The sequence below is a fragment of the Clinocottus analis genome, unplaced genomic scaffold (genome assembly GCF_023055335.1).
Source record: "Clinocottus analis isolate CAN_PGR_092001 unplaced genomic scaffold, fCliAna1.0.p SCAF_11, whole genome shotgun sequence".
In the NCBI taxonomy this organism is placed as follows: Eukaryota; Metazoa; Chordata; class Actinopteri; order Perciformes; family Cottidae; genus Clinocottus; species Clinocottus analis.
This window is the reverse complement of record NW_027175832.1, coordinates 7,613,335-7,633,640: the sequence shown is the minus strand read 5'-3', so window position 1 is coordinate 7,633,640 and position 20,306 is coordinate 7,613,335. Positions and strand designations below refer to the sequence as shown.

At 42.5% G+C, this 20,306-nt stretch overlaps 4 protein-coding genes across 5 annotated transcripts; 1 reads left to right on the top strand and 3 right to left on the bottom strand.

Moving 5' to 3' along the window:
* The first annotated feature begins 116 nt into the window (after positions 1–116).
* Positions 117–1,560, top strand: si:ch73-71c20.5 (DUF4748 domain-containing protein). The gene is made up of 3 exons (XM_068571165.1): positions 117–160; positions 396–633; positions 927–1,560. Exons 1-3 carry the CDS (start codon positions 118–120, stop codon positions 1,096–1,098), a joined length of 453 nt encoding a protein of 150 aa, XP_068427266.1. The 5' UTR covers position 117; the 3' UTR covers positions 1,099–1,560.
* A 456-nt stretch (positions 1,561–2,016) lies between these two features.
* On the bottom strand, positions 2,017–9,777 carry LOC137782069 (protein lifeguard 3-like). Its single transcript, XM_068571164.1, has 12 exons — positions 9,514–9,777; positions 6,391–6,708; positions 5,819–5,886; positions 5,643–5,707; positions 5,510–5,563; positions 5,346–5,396; positions 5,224–5,263; positions 4,707–4,744; positions 4,472–4,559; positions 4,287–4,382; positions 4,136–4,189; positions 2,017–4,041 (listed from the first exon to the last, which is right to left on the bottom strand). Exons 2-12 carry the CDS (start codon positions 6,701–6,703, stop codon positions 3,892–3,894), a joined length of 1,017 nt encoding a protein of 338 aa, XP_068427265.1. The 5' UTR covers positions 6,704–6,708; positions 9,514–9,777; the 3' UTR covers positions 2,017–3,891.
* A 344-nt stretch (positions 9,778–10,121) lies between these two features.
* On the bottom strand, positions 10,122–16,359 carry casp8 (caspase 8, apoptosis-related cysteine peptidase). 2 transcript variants are annotated; one of them, XM_068569654.1, is made up of 12 exons: positions 16,213–16,359; positions 15,287–15,456; positions 14,119–14,294; positions 13,885–13,990; positions 12,956–13,085; positions 12,823–12,875; positions 12,662–12,728; positions 12,463–12,527; positions 12,260–12,371; positions 11,984–12,111; positions 10,946–11,337; positions 10,122–10,627 (listed from the first exon to the last, which is right to left on the bottom strand). In XM_068569654.1, exons 2-12 carry the CDS (start codon positions 15,392–15,394, stop codon positions 10,492–10,494), a joined length of 1,473 nt encoding a protein of 490 aa, XP_068425755.1. In that variant the 5' UTR covers positions 15,395–15,456; positions 16,213–16,359; the 3' UTR covers positions 10,122–10,491. The 2 variants fall into 2 exon arrangements, with proteins under 2 accessions (XP_068425755.1, XP_068425763.1); XM_068569662.1 differs by lacking the exons at positions 14,119–14,294; positions 16,213–16,359 and having other exon boundaries at positions 15,287–15,425.
* A 366-nt stretch (positions 16,360–16,725) lies between these two features.
* Positions 16,726–19,827, bottom strand: catip (ciliogenesis associated TTC17 interacting protein). The gene is made up of 9 exons (XM_068570961.1): positions 19,567–19,827; positions 18,703–18,888; positions 18,526–18,581; positions 18,322–18,408; positions 17,976–18,143; positions 17,757–17,881; positions 17,445–17,521; positions 17,298–17,365; positions 16,726–17,163 (listed from the first exon to the last, which is right to left on the bottom strand). Exons 1-9 carry the CDS (start codon positions 19,670–19,672, stop codon positions 16,975–16,977), a joined length of 1,062 nt encoding a protein of 353 aa, XP_068427062.1. The 5' UTR covers positions 19,673–19,827; the 3' UTR covers positions 16,726–16,974.
* Positions 19,828–20,306: the final 479 nt, after the last annotated feature.

Below are 20,306 nucleotides of genomic sequence, written 5' to 3'. Positions count from 1 at the left end.
CTTGGAGTTTTCCTGCTGCTCTTCGGAGAAGAGCTCCATTGTTGTCCACCAGGTGGCAGAAGTCGGAACCCAATTAAAATGCGACTGCGCATGCTCAACAAGCATTATTCAACAAACATGGCGGCGTCCTACGTGACGGCAGTCAGGACAGCACTTAAAGGTAAAAACAAACCGATTAACGTCCTGTAAAAAGTAAGACTCAGTATGCTATTATCAAAATAAACAGCTCCGCTTACCTTCTTGTAAATGACGTCATGTGGCGTTATTGTGAACGCTTTTTGGACAACACGGGTGCAAGTCCCTGTTTAAACTGTGTAACCACACTGAACCCTCCCACATAAACCTCGTCGTAGAGGTGACAAAAGTTAAAACACTGGCTCCTCATTTTATTGTAGGTGTACGCCGTGTTTCCGACCGGTGGCTCCTGACGCAGAGGAGCCGAGCCCCGGCAGTGTGTCAGCGTGTGCGGCTGCACGTCTCTCCCGCAGCCGCCCTGTGCAGCTCTAGGATTGAACCGCAGAGGAGCAGCCAGCCGCCCGGCACAGACGACAGGAGGGAAGAGGAGGACGACGGTCCTGAGTACATTCCCAAAAAACAGGCAAAGAACCCTATGATGGTGATCGGCTATGCCTGGTGAGTCGCTTCTCTTCAATCCTGTGCATCAGCTAGTGTCTCACAAAAATAACCAAAACAACATTTGTTAGGAGTCGCTCTGCTTTGACATGTTTAAATGTGGCAGCAAGTAACACCAGTCTGCACTGGGCCTAATTAACTGTAAAGTATATGTTTAGTAACATGGTGTACTCCTGTAGAGGGAAAGCCTCATCATTAAGGGGAGACAGGAATCTGTCAGAATTAGCTGCCCATACACTCTGTGTTGCCCATGAAGTAAACTGATCAATATAACAATCAATCTCCTCCCCCAGGATGATAGGCCTCCCCGCAGGTATCATTGGCTTCATCCTGGCCAAGAGAGAAGTGGACAAGAACCGGCTGAAGCAGCTGAAGGTTCGACAGAGGATGAGTCGATCAAACGAGGGAGAGTATGTAGGGAGTCGCTACCACCATGGCACAGAGGAAGTCAAGCTGGACCAGTGATAAGACGTGAATGTTTCCACTGAGACAGTGACTGCACTGGACTAAAGGCCCAAAGACTGATTACAGAAGAGATGTTAACCCTATAGCTTGAGTTTAAAACATCCAAAACCTCTTCGGGGTCATTTCTTCTAGAGGACAGATGCAGGAATTCTATGAAGGAGCGTGCTGGAGACCGAACCTTTAATCAGAATTGTTTTGTTCTTGCTCATAAACAAAGATGGAATGTCCTGTTAAAGTTGAACTTTACATTCATGGAGAACGATCACGTTTATCAGCCGTGATGCTAGAATTAAGTAAATAAATGTATATTTAAAAATTTGTGAATACATGAACGAGAATCATCACTGGTACACATGCATACAAACTACATAAAGTCACAAGTGCAATGGTTTGTTTTTATATTAAAAGGCAAACAAAATGTCCTCATCAATGATATGTATGTTTACAAAGACCGTCGAAATGTCAGCCTTAGTTTTGTTGAGTCTTAGTATGTACTGTAACTTTGGTTTACAAACATACCCTGTAGTATCCAAACATAAGGCACAGAAAAATGTATCTTAGAGCCAAATATGATCAGAATCCTAAAACAGTAATTTAATGCCCAACAATGATGTAAACGGAGAGAATAGAGCTGAAATACTTCCCATCCAATTTGCTCCCTCTGTACTGTACGATATTCATTATCTACACACATCAATAATGGACACTTAATGTGTTGACCACAAAGTAAAATAATGAATATGTAATAATGTCTTCATCCTGGTAAAGAGAGCAGTGGACAGAAGGGTTGAAAGAGGATGAGTCAGTCAAAAGAGAGACTATGCAGAGGATTTTAATATTTTGAGCTTCAGTTGCAACCATCCAAAACCTCTTAGCGCCATTTCTTCCTGAGACAGATGCAATAACTCTAAGAAGCAGTGTGGTGGAGGCCAAGCCTTTAATCAGAACGGTTTGTTTTCTTGCTCATGAACAAAGACGAAAAATCGAAAGTTGACTAATACATCTTGAGAACAATCACATGTTTCTTAAGCTATCTATAAATATAAATAAAATGTAGATTTAGAATGAAGAATCATTTTTGGTACAAATGCATATAAAACCACATGAAAACAATTTTTTTTTGTTAATGAAGAGGCAAAAAAACTCATCGTTGATATGTATATTTACAAAGACAGCCCACCTGTGCTGCGCATGTAGTTATTTTTAGTCAAGGGCTATATGTAACGTGTTTCTGCTACGTATGAATATGAATGCCGTTGATCCTTTCGGAGCTTTTGGAAAAAGCCACCTTAGCTGAAACTAATATTTTAACACCATGACTGTGTTGTTATCCTGTGTGGAAAAACTGCACTGCTGGCACTCGGTATCTGACCCGAGATTTGACTATAATGGAAATATAGAAACTGACCCAATATATAACAATGCTATAAAAATCCAGTGGGTACAACCTTTTAGTTCTGAAAGTGAAAAATGAAATTCCCCCCCAAAAAAGTCATTTTGAAGGCACGGTAGTGATGTAGAACTTCATGAGCAACATGCGTTAAACCAGCAGCACAGGTCTGTTAACATAAAGCCTGGCAGCAGAACGGAGTCATTAGGTGTGCGGAGCTGTATTTTTCGGGGGTGGCCACATAATCACCAATGTTTCAGTACTGCTAATACCAAGTGTAGGCTTGAGTGTCCATACTGGTGGTTTGAGGCTTAATACCAAACGTCACATCGGGTAACATCACGTTTTCAGCACAAACACTTTTCTTGGTGCAGATTTTTGATGCTGCCATGTGCAGAGTGTACTTCAATAGGTATTTACCATTAAAGTCTGTTTTGCCTTCTAACATGCATACGATTTAAAAGTAACAGTTCAACAGTTTGAGAAATATTCAGATTCCCTTTCACTCCAAGAGTTAGACGAGGCGATCAATGACTGCTCTTTGTGAAGCTGCAGCCAGCTGGCAGTGGACTAGAACAGAGGGAAAGCTATTGGTCCGGTTCTGTCCAAAGGTAACAAAAGGCAACCTGCACCTGTAAAGCTCCATAATTAATGCTTTATACACACTACATGTACCAAAACCTGAGCGGCAACAAACAGGCCCTTATCCCAACCATGGCGTGTGTTTGCTCTGTGCATCCCAAGCTCATCAAAAAGTTTCATTGTGGAGCAGAAAAATAATAATAATAATAATAATCTCTGTGCCTTGGGATTTGGACCCTAAAAATTATGCAAACCTGACGTTTGTATACTTATATATATACTCATATAACATATATAACACGGTCTAAGAGAGCTTTAGAGGTGCCGGTAGGCAGACTTCCTACCTTCAGACAAACTAAATCGGGAGGGGTGGGGAGGTGCCTCGCTGTGTTTGATTTGAGTCTGTTTGCCCATTTCTTCAACATTCATACAGTCGGGCTCCAGTTCTTGTATAAATAGCGTATACATCTACATGCAGAGAAAAACGTTGATACACGGTTTGCCTTAACTTAAATCCAGCAAGAGTGAATAAATATTGCAGCTGGCATTTCTGGCATAGGTATTTGCAGCATTTATGCGGTATTAATATTCTTTTCAAACCACTGAAAAGTTGCGTAATGCTGTAGTACATTTGTGTTGTGCATTGGGAGGAACCTATGACAACATCTCAAATTCAGCCCTTAAACAATCACCGGAGTGCATCACAATGTTTTCTGATTTGACTGAAAACAAAGCAAAAGGTTTATAGATAAGAAAAAAGCACGGAATGGTTTTTGCAGCCGCTGGTTGACTCTAAAATGGTCGCGTACCCTTGCTTCCAATCATTTGGTCGAGAAACCGATAATCTGCAGCAGGAAGAGGAAGATCTGGACGATGTCGACGTAGAGGGAGAGCGCTGCGAACACATACTCCTCTGGACTGATGGAGTGCTTCCTGTTCCCTATCAGCAACTGTGTGTGGTACGCCAGGAACTACAAGACAGACAAGAGCCATTCAGAATAACAAGCGAAAAATAAACGACGCAGTACAAAACCGCCATCCAAAGTGAAAATGCGTAACGCTCACCAAGGTGAAAGCGATGGCCCCCATCGCTGCATAAAGCATGTGAAGCCACGGAATCTGCGACAACAAACATTCATTCATTCATTACAATGATGGAAACTTGAAAAACGTGCATTATGAGTGCGTTTTGTTGTTCACGTCAGCCTTAACTCACATATTTGAATGACAGCACAATCGTTGTGATGATGCCAGTCACAAACATTACGATCCCGAGAACACAGAACAGGCCCTGGCACTTGGTGAAGTCCACCTAGAAAGAGGAACCACACACAGCCAAGTCAATATAGGCGTGACCGCACTCATGCACTGCGGCCATTTGAAGCTGATAAGCACTCCCACCTTCGTCTGGAAGCAAAAGACGGTGACGGCGATGCAGACGACGGCAGTGATCCCTAGAGCGAGAAACACTGCTTTTGTGTCATAGTAGCTAAAAGCAAAGAGAAGCACACAGTTAGTTCAGATGGGAACTGTGTGTTTGTGTGTGTGTGTGTGTGTGTGTGTGTGTGTGTGTGTGTGTGTGTGTGTGTGTGTGTGTGTGTGTGTGTGTATTTAAGACTATTCAGGTGTGTTTTACCTGGAAATGGATCCAGTCATGTAGGACAGAGCCAGGGTCTGTTAAAAAAAAAAGAAGAAAAAAAGTTATTTTCCATTGAAAAATAATCAAAATCTTGGAACCGGCTTACATCACTAACAACGTCTCTGATTATAAGCCAACAAAAGAGAAGGGATGGCCTAATTACATAAATAATGACACACGATATATATTACTGCAATATTAACATGTTTTCTTGTGCTATGAACACTTTGCTGAAAAACAACAGTCTCTGCTCCATGAAGGGATACATGGAGCCATTTTGTGCACAGAGCTGATAAAACACAGAAACATCACATCAAAGGCTTTATGAAAACGCACCACAGTGTGGTGACGGATTTAGTATCAACAATCAAACTTCCAGCACTGAGATAATAGGAGCATGGGCCGATACAGTGTTTTAGCCCAAGAATAAACTTCATACAAGTCCAGGAAACTAACAGTAATTATGTCTCTCTCCTTCCTGATTCACAAGTTCGCTTCATGTCATCTGACTTACAAAGATTGACAGCAGAAGGACATTCCATGGGAACTTCCTCCTAAAAAGAGAGCGAGGTTAGTATTTGGAAAGCAGTATGAATATTTTGTCTATTAATATTCTTTCTAAAACTGGGAACTCACCGGGGGCCCTTACAGCAGACCAGCACAAGGTGGGTGACAAAGTACACAGCACTAAAACAGCAAAATGCAGGGAAAAATAAATTATCCTTCACAAGCTTTTGTTTCCAATTCCTTGACAACACAACTTAAAAAAGGCGCTGACATCCCCTTAAAGTGAGACTTACTATGACGCCCAGTAGATGGCCTGGTTTCTCCGTACGAAAAGCCGGACAGGTTGGCTGTAAGCAACACAGGCAGAGTTAACAGCATGACACACACACAAACACGCAAATAGAAACAGGCACACTGTATACTTACACAAATGTGAACACGGCCACGATGGCTGTAGTGACGAGGAGCTGAGTCGCCAAAATCAAGTACACCTGAAGACACATGTGAAAGAGCGATGTTACACCCCGCCCCTTTTCTAATGTACATGACAGACACTAACTGGGGGCCAATGCATTATGGTATGGACAACAGGTGTGTTTTACCTTTCTTATGAAGGCATGCCGAATGCTCATGGTGTCCCAGCCGCTGCCGCTAGCCGCAAACTCATCCCCTGTGTGGTGGGCAGAACGGAAATATGAGGAAAAATACACAAAGAGCGACAAGTAACGTGCCATCGTTCACCAATTAGGTGTCAAGAGACAAAGGCGTCGCGACATCACAATTAGGAAACACTCTTGTTTCCATTTTCTCGCAGAGACCTCGATGAAAAGATTGGTACCACACTCACGGACGTGAGCAATAGCTACCTTCTCATCTAACTCTGGACGATGAAGTGAGGAAGCATGCTTTCCCAAAATGTTTAGCTCTTTCTTTGACCAAATGAAGCTTTATTAGTGAGTGTAATTGGTGGTCGGCTGTGATGCATTTAAGGGAAATGTTTTTTAAACTAATCGGTTTCTACATTCTGCTGGTTGGATGTAGTTGGCTTTTTTCTTCTTCTAATAATTGGTACAACAAACTGTATTAAACTGTATTTCTTATGTGACATTTGTTTGTAATAAAAGTCTAAACCCATTAGAAGACACAAACTAAAATGCTCAAGCAGTCGTCTTACCAGAGCTTAGGATATCCGATGGAATGGTAGGCGGCATGACAGGTGGCATGGGAGGGGGATTGGGGTAGACGGCTCCTGGATGCCCACCATAATGGGGCTGTCCTGGGTACGGGGCGGAGGGATAGCCGCTCGGCTGGCCGGGATACAGAGGGGCATTTGGACCAGTGGAGTACGGAGCAGAGGGCTGGCCAGGCTGGGGACCCCCAAAGCCAGGGAAGCCGTACGCAGGGGGTGGTGGGTAATTCCCACCTTGGGGTGGGTACAGCGGGCCCCGGGACTCATCGTACACTGGCGGGTAGTCTGACCTGGACATTGCGCCTGGAAGGAGAAAATATGAAGAAAATACTGTTAATGCCCATTTTACTTTGTACAACGGCAGACAACTGGGTGAGTGAATAGTAAGGAACAAACAACAAGGACAAACATATCGCCATTTCATCTTATCACAGATACAGATACTTTTAATTGATGAATCTAGAATTACCGCCTTACAGCTGTATGCATCCAGTCAAATTGTGGTTTAAATTGTTGTCATAACTAGTTGACAAAAAGGCTATAAAAGCTTATAGTATAGTAGGTCTAAAAAAGTGTCAGAGTTTAGTATTTTATAATAAAGTTGAAATTAAAATTATTTTCCGGAGCCAAAAGTCATGGTGAAGTATGTCAAAATATATAAATCGTATAGCTGCCATAGAACATTACAAGAAAGTCATAAGTTATTATACGTCTTAAGAAAGTTACGGTATAACATAGTAGTCTGCCAAATACTAGAGCTACTGCTTTGCAGTTTAATAAAAATACATTTTATTTGTATGTATTTGTAATGTCATCAGGTCATCATTTTTTCCTTAGACAGTTGTGCGTAATTGTTAAAATTAGCATTTAAATACCTGAGTTATGGTTTTGTAAGGTGACCTTGATCTCTGACCACTAAATCCGATAAAGTACTTCTTCATCCACCACCAGGTTGTATCAGGTTCAAGAGAACAAGTGGTTCTGCTTCGCAATGTAGTCCCCAAAAAACGCAACAGGCTCAAGAACCACCACATGCGTCTCTGGGGGAAATCTCTAATAATAAACCACACACACTATTCCATGTTCCTACATTGAATATTGTAAGAAGTTCTGGTACAACATCACAATAACTAAGCCTCTATATTTGAAAAAGCGAGCCTGTGTTTCTAAGGAGTTCCCTTTTTGCTCACTTGTTTGCTCACTGGGCCTTTTTAGGGGAACACGCATAGTGAAGGAATTCAAGAGCTGGCTTACACCACATGCCATTACATCACACCCACAGCGCCAAGCAACAGGCCACAAAACACTGAACGGAAAAAAGTGCTTCAGACTATCTGCACTCTGACAGTCACAGAGGAAAACACAGAGCTGATCGCTCGCTCGGTCAGTGAGACACTGTGGAGCCGAAGGTGTTCAAATGGAAGGGTGTAGCTCTCCTGGATGAGTGAGCGGTGGAGCGAGTTCAAGCTGATGGTTGACATTTAGTTCCCACGTTATATTGTCGTACTTCATCCTCACCAGGAACACCAAGTGATCCTTGTCATGTTTCTGAGTCACTGGTGTACCATTTGACAACAAAGTCTCAATGTTGTTTGGTCCTCAAATATCTCTTTGCACATCAGTGACATCATGGGCAGTGAGGCCTTGTGCGACTCGTGTCATGACACGCCAGTCATTTGGGACAACGCAACATCCTTAAAATACCTTAGAGACAATAAGAGCAGAAACTGGTTTGACAAAACTCTCAATTGTTTTCTCAGGTTTCAATTTAACAGATTTCATATTAATAAAAAGGTCTACTAGTGATTATTTTAATGCAATCAATCAAACTGTATTGGTCTCTTTCAGAATGGAGAAATAATTGATAACAACAAATAATTATTTGTTTCTTAGACAGGGACATGAATAGTGACATGACAAAGACGTCTTTGACATCAGTTTGTGTAGATGGGGTGAATGAATGAACCCAGAGGAACCCGCCCATCACTGCACGGGATAATGTGATTACAGAGGGGAAATAGATGGAAGACATTTGTTTACCGAAATCAGTGTTGGTACACTATACACACAGTATAAATCTTTAAATTAATCTGCATTTGTTCAGAAGGCAATAAATGTAGCGATTTTTTCCCCGAACAAGATGTATTTAGGTAATCCCAAGTCAACCGTAGGTATGTTTTCTCTGTCCGAGTATAACTGCGAAGAGGGAGACGGAGGAGTGTGATGGTGGCTCTGGACCATCTGCCTTGGTTCTTTCCAGTTCCACTAAAGGCCCAACCATCTCAAGAAAGACCCATTTAACAGGACCCAATCGAGTCTGCTGGACCACTTAAGGAGTTAGCACTGGAGCCATACACCTTAAAAACAACAACAGAAACTCAAGTTGTGTTGTAAATCAATAGTATTCTTAAGCAAAACTTTTAGAAATATGCCTCAAATTATTGTAAAATAGAAATGTGGCTTGATTTACTTAATACAATTAGGATGATTTCTCTTGAATTTATTTTTATTTCCATAAGAGCTAATCTTGCTTGAACTAAATATAAGTCGAAACGTTGCATTATGTGGTTGAAGCCAGTTCTATGTATTAGTGTAACTGGGCCCTGAGAGTATGAATGCTGTATCTGTAACTTTATCTGGTGCTGCAGCTGGAGGCGATGCCGTAAACAAACAATCATTTGTGGACACGTAAACGAGATGTGTGTAGTTTCCATTGGTAAAGGCAAACAGAAAATATGAACTATCAGTTTCCCACATTTCATATCTCGACCCAAGTCGACAGACAGACAGCAGCAGTCTGTAGTATTCCTCAGTTCATCCTGAGGCTAAATTACACTTTAAAAGTGGAAGTTTCCTTGACTGAGCGGAGGGTGACATGTCACCCGGACAACACCCACTGGACCCCACCTCGCGCACAAGGAGCCCTTTCAGGTGACGAGGTTACAGCCTGTGTGACGCTCCTTGTGTTACACACACACACACACACATACACGGTTCACGTAACACGCACGAGCAACAGACTAAACTCTAAACAGGGTGGGTTTCGGGCTCATTGAGCCGTCGTGGAAACAGGACAAACATGAACACACGCGTGTAGCTCTTACTTACCGAATACAAGACGACAGGAAGAGAAAACGGTCTGGTCGTAGCGTTACGTTCCCAACGGCGAAACCGAGGAAAACTGAAAGGTTTTCTGGTGTTTCCGGTGTGGGCCACGCCCTCTGTTGACTCTGGAGCGCTGAAGAAGATCCCGTGAACGTGTTACCGTGAAGTTGTCCGTCTGCTGTGAGGTCCGTCCTCCTCCCGCCGTAGGGTTGAGCAGCAGCAGCAGCAGATGTGAAGCGGCAACAAGGAACATGTCTTCCTGTAACCGGGAGGAGTCCGTCATACAGGCGCGCGCGTGTTCGGGCGTGTGTGCGTGCACGCGCAAAAAGGCTTGTGTATGCAACAAGGCCTGAAAGGTTTAGCTGACTCATACTATATTAGCAGGCACTTCTCATGTTACTGAATTAAGTACAACTAAATACTACGTACACTAACTTAAATACTTGATTGTAGTTGATCCTTTCCATTCAGTTGAATCATACATTGTAGAAATGTAGTTTTCAATTATCCTGCATTCATTTTGACATTCACTTGTTGCAATAAACGTTAAATGGATAATGGATTGGTGGCTGTAAAGACTACTTGTACCTGTAACAGTATTTCAGCAGTTTACTACTTTATTTTTTAAATATATTTCTGAATTCATACAAATTTCCACTTAAAATGACACTTTTCTCAAAACCCCACAATGTTCCTGTCGTAAATCATTTTAGGAAGAATCATAAACATTCAACAACGCAAAAACGGACATGTTTCTGAGTCTCTTGAAATATGCCATATTTTTTGATTAAGAGATATACGATTCTCAAGATAACTACACAGATGCTAACATTCAAATTCATCAAACCAGCTGTTTCAGTTGAACAGTGAGATAAAAAAAAAAAAAAACCTTAAACACACATAACACCACATTCATACACACAGTAAACCAGTCAAGTCAAATTTGGCACATATTCAGCTTTGCACTTAGTCCGGGTCAGCTCACACATATGTAAGGACGAGCTTCTTGGTGAGGGTGGACATGATTTCTGGCATTTGTTTGTGACATAAATATTCTCCTTTGCTGACTTTGTTGTTCACACGTGTCAGCACAGTGAGTATATCATCCTTTTGTGAGCTGCAGAGAGAACAGAAAACACGTCACAAATCAGAAACCTTGCTCAAAATTGTGGCTATATTTTCATACAACATCATGAAGACGTATCACATCAGCGGGACAGCAGGTTTGTCTGAGCACACAAACAACGACAAATGAACGAATTATAGTCCCTAATCTGAGAAAAGATGCATATTCAGTTTTTTTCTAGGAAGAGCAAATGTTATAATTGTGTTCCTAAAAGGTTATGGATACGTCAGACAGTTGGGTCTACTAAACACGTTTGACGCTCGACAATCTATCAGTGACCCTGTATGTAAATCCTACTTTTGAGCTCACCTTTCTGCAGATTTAATCAGCTGCGTGCACAGCTCCTGGATGTAGATGGAGCCCGTGGAGGTGTTTCGAAACGACTTGCACTTTTGCACGGTGGGCATGCCCAGCAGGAAGTCGGCCTCCCAGGGAACAGTCTCGCCCTTCACAGGACCGGCGTCTGCCTCCAGGCGACTCTGTTTATCCCCCTGCTCCTGCGGTGGCCTCGGGGGACACGGCAGGGATCCTCCTTGGTAATCGCTTCCCTGACACGCTTGGATGAAGAACAGTTTGGGCTTCCTGGCCAAGGTGGGTGCTCTCTTGCTGGTGAAGGGCTGTTTCAGTTCTTGTATGTCTACCTTCTTCTCATCGGTCCCAAAGACGCATCCCATTTCTCCGTGGGAAAGCAAGCACACCACCTAAGATCAGACATGTTTCCTGTTAAATTGTGCTACATTTCCGGAGAACAATATAGCCCAGCATTATTTATACATTATTATATGGCACATTTTTTTCAGTACATTCCAATAGTATATGTCATTATTATCGATATATTATATTCAATTGACATGACCTCAAAAAACACACAAAAACTAATTCTGTGATCACCATCCCTGTTTTAGTTTATAGGTGTTTAATATCTTCCGACAGCCTGCAACTTTTGTTATTTCAATATATTGTATTACTGTATTGTTAGCATAAATAATGGGAACGGGAAAACCTCTAACCTAGTGCTAGCCAAAGGACTTCTTAAACTCACTAATTAATGTTATATCTCGTTTTTTTTTTTTAATCTCCAAGAATCCAAGTGTAAAAATGACAAGTTCTGATTTCATGTGCCGGACTATTTCTTGCCGCCGGCTGTGGCCTCATGTTTTCCGTTCAGACATGAGAGTAGTATTGATCTTTTTCATTTAACCCCCGGATTACTTTAAAGAGCGATTAAAGTGTTGTCACTGATATCTGGACCAGACGGACGGACGACCAGCAAACAAAATGAATAGAGATGAAGTTTATCCAGTAGTCACTGATGATACAGCCCTGAAGGTGTGCGACACTGCTCACCAACGCATCTTCATCCAAAAAGTTCCGTAAGCCCAGTTCCTGTAGCTCTTGTCGTATGGCTCCTGCAGTCAAGTTGTTGTGCACCAACACAGTGAAGCCAAGGCTGGTGAACACTGTGCGCAGAGCCTCTGTGTCACATAAAAGAGACAGATTGTTTTTATTTAATCAAATCATGTGTGATAAGGACCTCAACCTCGACTGCTGCTCGGTAACTCGTATTTAAACGCTACATAAACAAATCTGATCACATGTTTGATTAATAACAGGGAGACATACTCTCATCCTCCTGAGTCCCTCTTCGGTTGCCAAGGGCTGTTCCCCGGAAGTCCTCGTTATTGATGACCACACACAAACCACGTGGTTTATGAGTCAGAGCGTAGTAGTCTTCCTAAGGGGCACAAGCAGCCACAGAGACACAATATAAACATTTTTGTTTTAATAAATGAACGAGCGGTATTTGTGTTGGAGTGAATGGTTACGTGATCAGAAAGAGGGCGGGACTCCGTCATTTGTTCTGCATCGGAGCAAATGCTTGTTCCTCCAGCTGAAGAACAAAAGCAGAGGTCTATGCATCATTACAAACCAGAGCAGTGAGGCTAATCACTAATGGAAATGATTTACTGTTGGTGGGCCCAAATTAATGGGCCCAAATTAAGTCAGAAAAAAAGAGGGACTTACAGCTGGACTGAGTTTCAGATATGGACACAAAATTAGCTTCAGGTGACTGAAGGGTGTTGTTGCCCATCTACAGGAATACAACAGTTACAGTTTTTATTAAACTGGCTCATTATAGTGTTAACTGCAGACAAATACATTCATACACACACACACACACACACCTGATAATCCATGCTGACATGAGCTTCTCTGGTTTGAGGCCGCCGGGTTAACCCTAACAAGAAAATCATTTCATGAGTTTGATAGTTCTACAACATATGAATGTGTGTGCTTGTGTGTGAGTGCATATCATACCTTCCATGTGGTGCTGTATTTTCGATGCCAGTTGTTGATCCAATTCCAGCGACACTGTATGCAACTCATCAAGATTCGTGTTCGACAGCGAACCATTCTTTTCCATTTCAGCAAACACATCCAGTGCCGTCTGTAATTAACAGAGGAGAAGTGTCTTATTTGTGTCTGTGTGGAGGCTCACAACCAGAAATCCCTTCTGATGCAGGAATAGCGGTGTTGCTGTGTGCCCATCTGGTTGTTTCTGTGTTTTATATAATATTAAGTCTAAATATAGCAATAGCACACGTCTTCTTCCAACTTCAGCACCTGTTTCAGCATCTTAAGTTGCTTATTGGACTGTAAACAATGAGCGGTGCATAGAAAAAGATCTGCTAGCCACCCCGGAACCCCAGAAATAAAGGCCCTTAATCAGTCAACAATAGCTGATGGGTTACTTGGAATGTCAAAATGAGCACCGAAGGGCATCTAACTCAGATCAGTGACTTGTACTCTAACTTATTACTTATGTAATCAAACTATAACCCAGTTCCCATTTGTTAATACAATCTCCATTAGCGTCATTGCAATCAACCTGTGATGAAAGTAACTGAAAACACTAAACGAGACATGTTTATTAGTACCATCTTGGCACGGCCATCTCGTTTTGAATTTTCCAATTATGAAGCTTTGTTGATTTAAAAATAAAACACAATTTAACTGAAGTTGCAGGTAAATTAAACAGTTAACGTTTCCGGGACAATTTCCAAGTAGTGTTATTAATAAATTTTAGTTAGCATACCCCTGTTAAGAAAAAAAAAAGATAACTTGGTCTGCTGATTATTTGGAGAGAGTTACATGTTTTTATTATTAACTGTATATCTGACTTTTTACTCAGAAGAAAGTGAACTCTACATGCTATAATTTATATATTACTGTGGGTGTGTTCTCACATTGCAGGTCTCCATTTGTCTTCTGCCCAACATGTTGCTCAAAAGAAACTTCATCTTTTCAAGATTTTCCTGAGTCATGTCCTCATACACTTCATACAGCATCACCCTGAAAGAAAGAGCAGAAGCATGAAAAAAGAGAAAGAGGAGAAAAACCACAGACACCTGACGACACCTGGGAATAACGTTGTATTGTAAACCATGCGTACAGTAAATTGCTTCTGCCTCTGCCTATACCTGTATTCTGACAAAATGGGGTTTGCGTCGACCTCCTCTGGCGGCCGGCTGTCCGTCTCCAGGAGGTTGAGGAGATCGGTTCGACGGATAGTTCTGAGGAGCTGAGAGAGGAACAAGTCGTTCTCCAGCAGACCTTTTTCTTCCAGTCTCAAGAACAGCATTTTCGCATTCCTGATCTGTACGGGAACAACCAGGAAACACATAAAATTTTGAGAAGACAAACTGGAGCAAGATGCACCAGCTGAGAATATGAGTGACGGAAGAGAAATGTGGTCTATGAGGCTACATTCACATTACAGGGCTTAGTGTTCAATTACGATCTTTTTACCCCTCATCCAATCTTTCTCCCGAGATCATAATGATGTCATAAAGTGTTAGGAGACCCATAAACCTATAACCCTAACCCATAAAATATATATTACTTCTTTTGGGCTAACATTTTAACATTTAACATTGTGCTTCCTTGAAACAAACGGAGCATATAGCTCGTGGCAGTAGGCATTAATATCGAAGCTACGGGCATCTTATGAGGCTCAACTGAAGAGAGGTTGACACCAGTAGTTATACGAGTATGAGAATATGAACACAATATTGGACCCGACACCCGAAACTGTTTCCTACTGTCGGATGAAAACCTCTTTTAACATACTGTTAAATTTAACAGAGCCAAGATTACCAGCAAACATCCACTCCCCTCTGAAAGATCATTTATGATTTCTTACGTCTCATAAACAGACGCCAACTCAGTCAGCGAACATGACGTGTTGATGATGATGATAATGCTAGTCTAACTTAACAAGGCCGTTTACACAATCTCATGACCGATTTATTAATTCAAATATCAGTGAAACATGACGGCAAATTTAGCGAGCAGAATTCAGTAAAATAAAAAAAGGATTTTTTTCTCAGTGAACAAGCATTATTAGTGGCCGGTAATCAGTGATGTTATAATTTATGCCGCATTTACTTGGAATGTGAACGTGACGTTGCAATAACTGCATTTTGGGTTAAAAACTTATTTACTTACATATTTATCATACAACACCAGTATGAGATATATAGGTTATTTGCTAGGTAATAATAACTCAACAAACACTGTCCATAGTCATGAGTCATTTTCTTCCCTCAGACAAGTGCAAAGATAACAGAATATTGTAGAAATACTCACCCCCTCCAGACGTTTCCTGTTGACAACATCTCGACACAAGAAGCAGAGAGACGCCACCTCAGAGGACTCCAGCTCCTCGTCTATGCGAGACAGCGTCAGCCGGTCCATCACAGACCCTCTCCCACCAACAAAGGCCTGGTCCTTAGCTCCCTGCGCTCCACAGGCCGATGCTATCAGAGAGACATTGGAGACAAGCAGCGGGTTCAAAAGGAAGAGTGGGCATGTGTTGGGGAAGCTAATGCAAGAAAAGTGAAACCCAACACATGTTTGAATGACTGGCCAAATACCACCTCGACACTTGTTGTGGCTGAATACTTTAAAAATAGGAATTTGTGCCATTATTGATAAACATATCAGAAAGATCACTGTTGACATATTGTAAGAGGAATCTATACTTTTAAAGCACTTTACTCTAAAAGTGTAAATACTGTGGCTATGTATAATACGAAAATGTATTTCAGGTGGTTACCATATTCGTGTGTGTATTTGTGCGGTAGTTTATTAATGAATCCTCTTTTCCTTTTGTAGTTCTTGATTTGAATCTCTACTGATTACTTCCTTGTTCCTGTTTTGATTACATTTGCCTTTGTGTAATTACTTTGTCATCTCGTACTGTTTAAATATCATGTACTAGTATTACTATAGTAATCTTTCAGACAGGATGGTCATTTAGGTTTTTACCGGGTGGACTTCAAGGGTTAAAAAAAACAAAAAAACCCCACCATCAGTCCTGATGTTTGTCTTACTTCACGAAATGAACATTTTGAAGTTGAAAGAGTCTCAACTCCAGGCCGAGTGACACAACAGTAATGACAGTTTGAGCCCTTCAGGTTCCTCGATGGGCTGAAACTTTCAGGCTCGGGGTCCAGGCTGGAAGCGTGAGCTTCAAGTCCACCAGGTGAGAACATTGACACGTTCAAACTTACCCAGTTTACGTCCAAGAAGCGAAGAGGCGCGTCTTCTGTAATTCACTGAGAGAGAAAAAAAACTTTTCGCCGCTGAAAGATTCACAAATACTACTACCTAAACTTGGTAGACACAGTACTTGTAATCGTACGCCGCACTTTGGTGGTTTCACTTTCAGAGGAACAAGGTGCCAGCTGGAATTGTTTTATAATAGCCGCTTCCGACGGAACTTTCAAAATAAAGGTTTGTTTACGGTGACTTAAGATGCAACTGTTTTATTGTTCTCCACTTTTGATTAGCCTCCGTGAAATGGTCCAATGCCAGTCTACAAAACTGAGCTGCAGCTCGAATTTAATCTATTTGGAGAAGGTTGTATCACCCTTTTTATTATTTAACTACGTTCTTTCTTTTGAACTTTCCACTTTTATTTTGAAGACTTTAAAGCTTTTACCGGTTTTGACGTTTCTTAAACCCATTGCCCAGACATGCCTTGAATACGTTGAGCAGACCAGCTTCTGAAACTACAAACAACGTTTGAAACAAACCACTTTATTAATTTCACATCACTGAAGTTTTTTTGAGCAAGATCCCACTGCTAAGGGGAAGTCTTGAGTTTGTGTCTCCCTGACGTTTCCTTTTACAAGCCCACTAGTCAACTGTCACACAGGAAAAAGAGACACAATATAACATAACCAAATGCACATTTAAAAATGAAATCTCAAGTTGAAAGGACAAATAAACAGAAAGCTATAAAAAGGCTGTTTTCAACATGGGGTGAGCCTTTAGGGTGAGGTTGTTTTCAGGCTTAGTTCTGTTGGACGGCGGGAGGCAAAAGGGAGGAAGTACTCTCTGGCAAACTGGAAGACATCGTTTGGTTTTCTCAACAGCAAAAACTGCAGAAAGTCAGATATGAGTGCACGGATCTCTGGATGCTGTCTCAGGTACAAGACATTGTCCGCCTTCAGCTCCTCCTGCCCCAACGAGACACACGCACACACACAGACACACAGTAAGATGACGATGGGATGCATATCGGATAAGAAGGAAACCTTATTCTTTAAACAGTCTGAATTAATCACTTCAATAAGAGAACATTGTTAGTCACCTTTCTGTCCAAAAATTTGGAGCGCATCTGCATGTCTTTTTCCCAAACCAGAGGGATCTTCTCAAAACCTAACGCACGGATAACATGATTGACTATGTTTCATTGAAATGTGTGCGTGCGTGCGTGTGTGTGTGTGACACTGGTTACCTTCTTCTTGCTGTGATTGCAGCTCCAGAAGCCTCATGGTGACCGGTGATCCAACCTGCACCCTGCTGGCCATGCGCCTGATCAGAGAACAATAACTGCTTAAAAACTGTAACTCAAATTAACAGTATGCAGGTGTATTTTACGGGTGGCTAAACAGTATGCACACGTGCACACGCAAAAGACAAACAAACAACAAAAACAGAAGCGCAGAAATGATACAGGTATGTTCTCTTAAGGAGCTTGAAACACAGTGATCCACATCGTTGGGCAGGGAGACCGTCCAACCCGAAAATGTATAGTCGTCGAGCTTACCCATCAGCCAGGAAGTAGCACTGCCAGGTAGTGGGGCTCTCCTCCACGGAGTGAACAATCCTCTCCACTCCAAATACCTCCACAGTCTCATCCCCAACCTCCAGCTGCTTTGGCCCCAGCTCGCTCTTACCACAGAGAAAATGAAGGGGAGAGAGGGGATCAGAGTTCACCATTCAAACAGGACACAGAATGGCCGAGAGGTCTCACCGGCCTACTTACAAAAGTGGTGCGGATGATGCGCAATCCCTGGTCCAATGAGCTAAAGGTCATGTGTTCCGGCACCTTCTTCCTAAGAGCGACCAGACGCATCAGCAGCAAGCTGGACCCCTCGGTAACAAGCCCGTTTAGGACAGACATCGGATGAGAAACGCTCTCCATTGTCGTCTCCTGTACAAACACACACACACACACACTCCATGTCAGGTTTTTAACCATGGCAACAAGCATCATATTATAGCATCTGTCACATCAAAATGTTGAGAGGGCCTGCATGGGGCTGAATGTTGTTGTATCAAGGTGAGACAGTTGATGCACATGCAGCCCACTTTGTAGTCTCTTCTCTCACCTCTCCCACAGTGGTAACTTTATCAATCAGCATCTGCCCGTCATGCTGCACCATATGACACCTCCTGTCCAAACTGTGGCCCTCGAGCTGAAAAGGTGACCACACAACTAAAATAGAGACAGATGTGGCTGGAAGAATGTAAGGCTAGGCCGGCATGAGGTATACGACATTTTTCACTTCCTTGCGTGTCAAAATAAGACTTACCTTGACGTACTCGTGGTAATCTTCCTCCAGCACCTCCAGGTCCGTGGTCAGGTAGGCTTAAATGGACACGGATAAAGGACAGGAAGAAAAGGTGTAGGTGACACACATCTGGGAATAAACAGCACTAGGGGCTGTTGGAGGGGTGGCCCTGTCTTTACAACTCCTTCCTTCCCTTACCTGTGACTGTGGTTCCACAGGGAGAGTCATCGATGACTCCCTGGCTCTGAGCGTGCAGGAGCATGCAGGGCTGCTGGACTCGACGAGCAATCTCCACCGTCACGGTAAACTTCCCCAGGTCTCGGCCGCTCTCTGACAGAGTCACCAGAGAGTCTGGAAACACGCACTTCAGCAGCTCTGCAGGCTCTGAGGGAGATGGAGGGTGAGTGCTGTAATCTCTATTATGTCTATTGCTATTCCTTCTGTTTTTACCTATTCACTTAGTTCACTTTCCTCTGAGTAAAAAGTCAGATATTTAGTTAATAGTTAAATTGTTTTAACTCTCTCCAAACAATCAGCGACCAAGTGATCTGTTTTTGTTTGTTAACAGTGGTTTGCTCACTAAGAATTATTAATAACACTACTTGGAAATTGTCCTGGAAATGTTAACTATTAAATGTACCTGCTATATAAGAAAAATTGTGTTTTATTTTTAAATCAACAAAGCTTCGTAATTGAAAAATTCAAAACCAGTTGGCCATGCCAAGATTGTACCAAACAAACATGTCCAGTTTAGTGTTTTCAGTCACTTTCATCACAGGTCCACTTAATGTATGCAGCTCATGCAGATTGTATTGACACATGGGAACTGGTTCATAGTTTGATTACAGTGCTATGATAGCATGTATTATTATTAGTTTTAAAGTTTGCGCCATGAGCCAAACAAACTTTCCCAAGAGTTTATTTTCTTTTCTCTTTTTGGGCACACCGCTGCAACGAAATAGCCTAATTGTCAATAGCAGTAGCCACTAAGGCCACCGGAGAAGTGCCACAACCAGATGGTGCGCACGCCACGTCGCTTTTTGTCTCCTGCTAACAACTCACCAATGCCGCACATGAACGCAAGCGCCTCGTCGGACGCTTCGCACTCCACTGCGGGGTCGAGTCCCTGGATCCCGGCCACGGCTGCGGCAGGGCTCTCGTCCTCCATCAGTCGCGCTGCTTTGGCTTGATTGTCGCGATTCTCCCGGTACTAATCAGCTTTACGACACGACACTCTTTTTGTGTGTTGCGACGGATTGTTGGTGAGCGCTTTGGATGTTACATCTATTTGCGGGCTTCTGTACAATACGGAAGTGAGGACGAACAAGTGTGAGTTGTCGTGGCAACGACGCCATATAATGCCGTAAAGGTGGATGTATCTGCGCAACCGAATTCCCACCAAAGCAAGAGCACTCAGACAAACTCCTGTGCTTTCATAATGCGTGTTGGTTGAGTCCAAGTGGTTCAGCTATTGTTAAGGATGAAACACACAATTTTAAAAACAAGTGCAATCATTGTTTATGTTAAGAGTTGATAAATGTATGGATGCATGTAATTACAATTGTTCAAGGGGAGGCGCTGTTGCGCCTCATATGGCATGAAGTCACGTGACACCACTACCTTATAAGGGAGATGTTCGCTCTCTTCTTCTCTCGGTCTTACCTGACTCTCACGGAAGAGCAGCTTGTCCTAAAATAAACAATGCCGTGCATTGATGGCTGAAGAGACAAACGCCTGAACGTCCGTTCATCCCTAAGAATTAAGATTCCGCTGTGCAGGTAGGCAGAAGGTATAAGCCTACC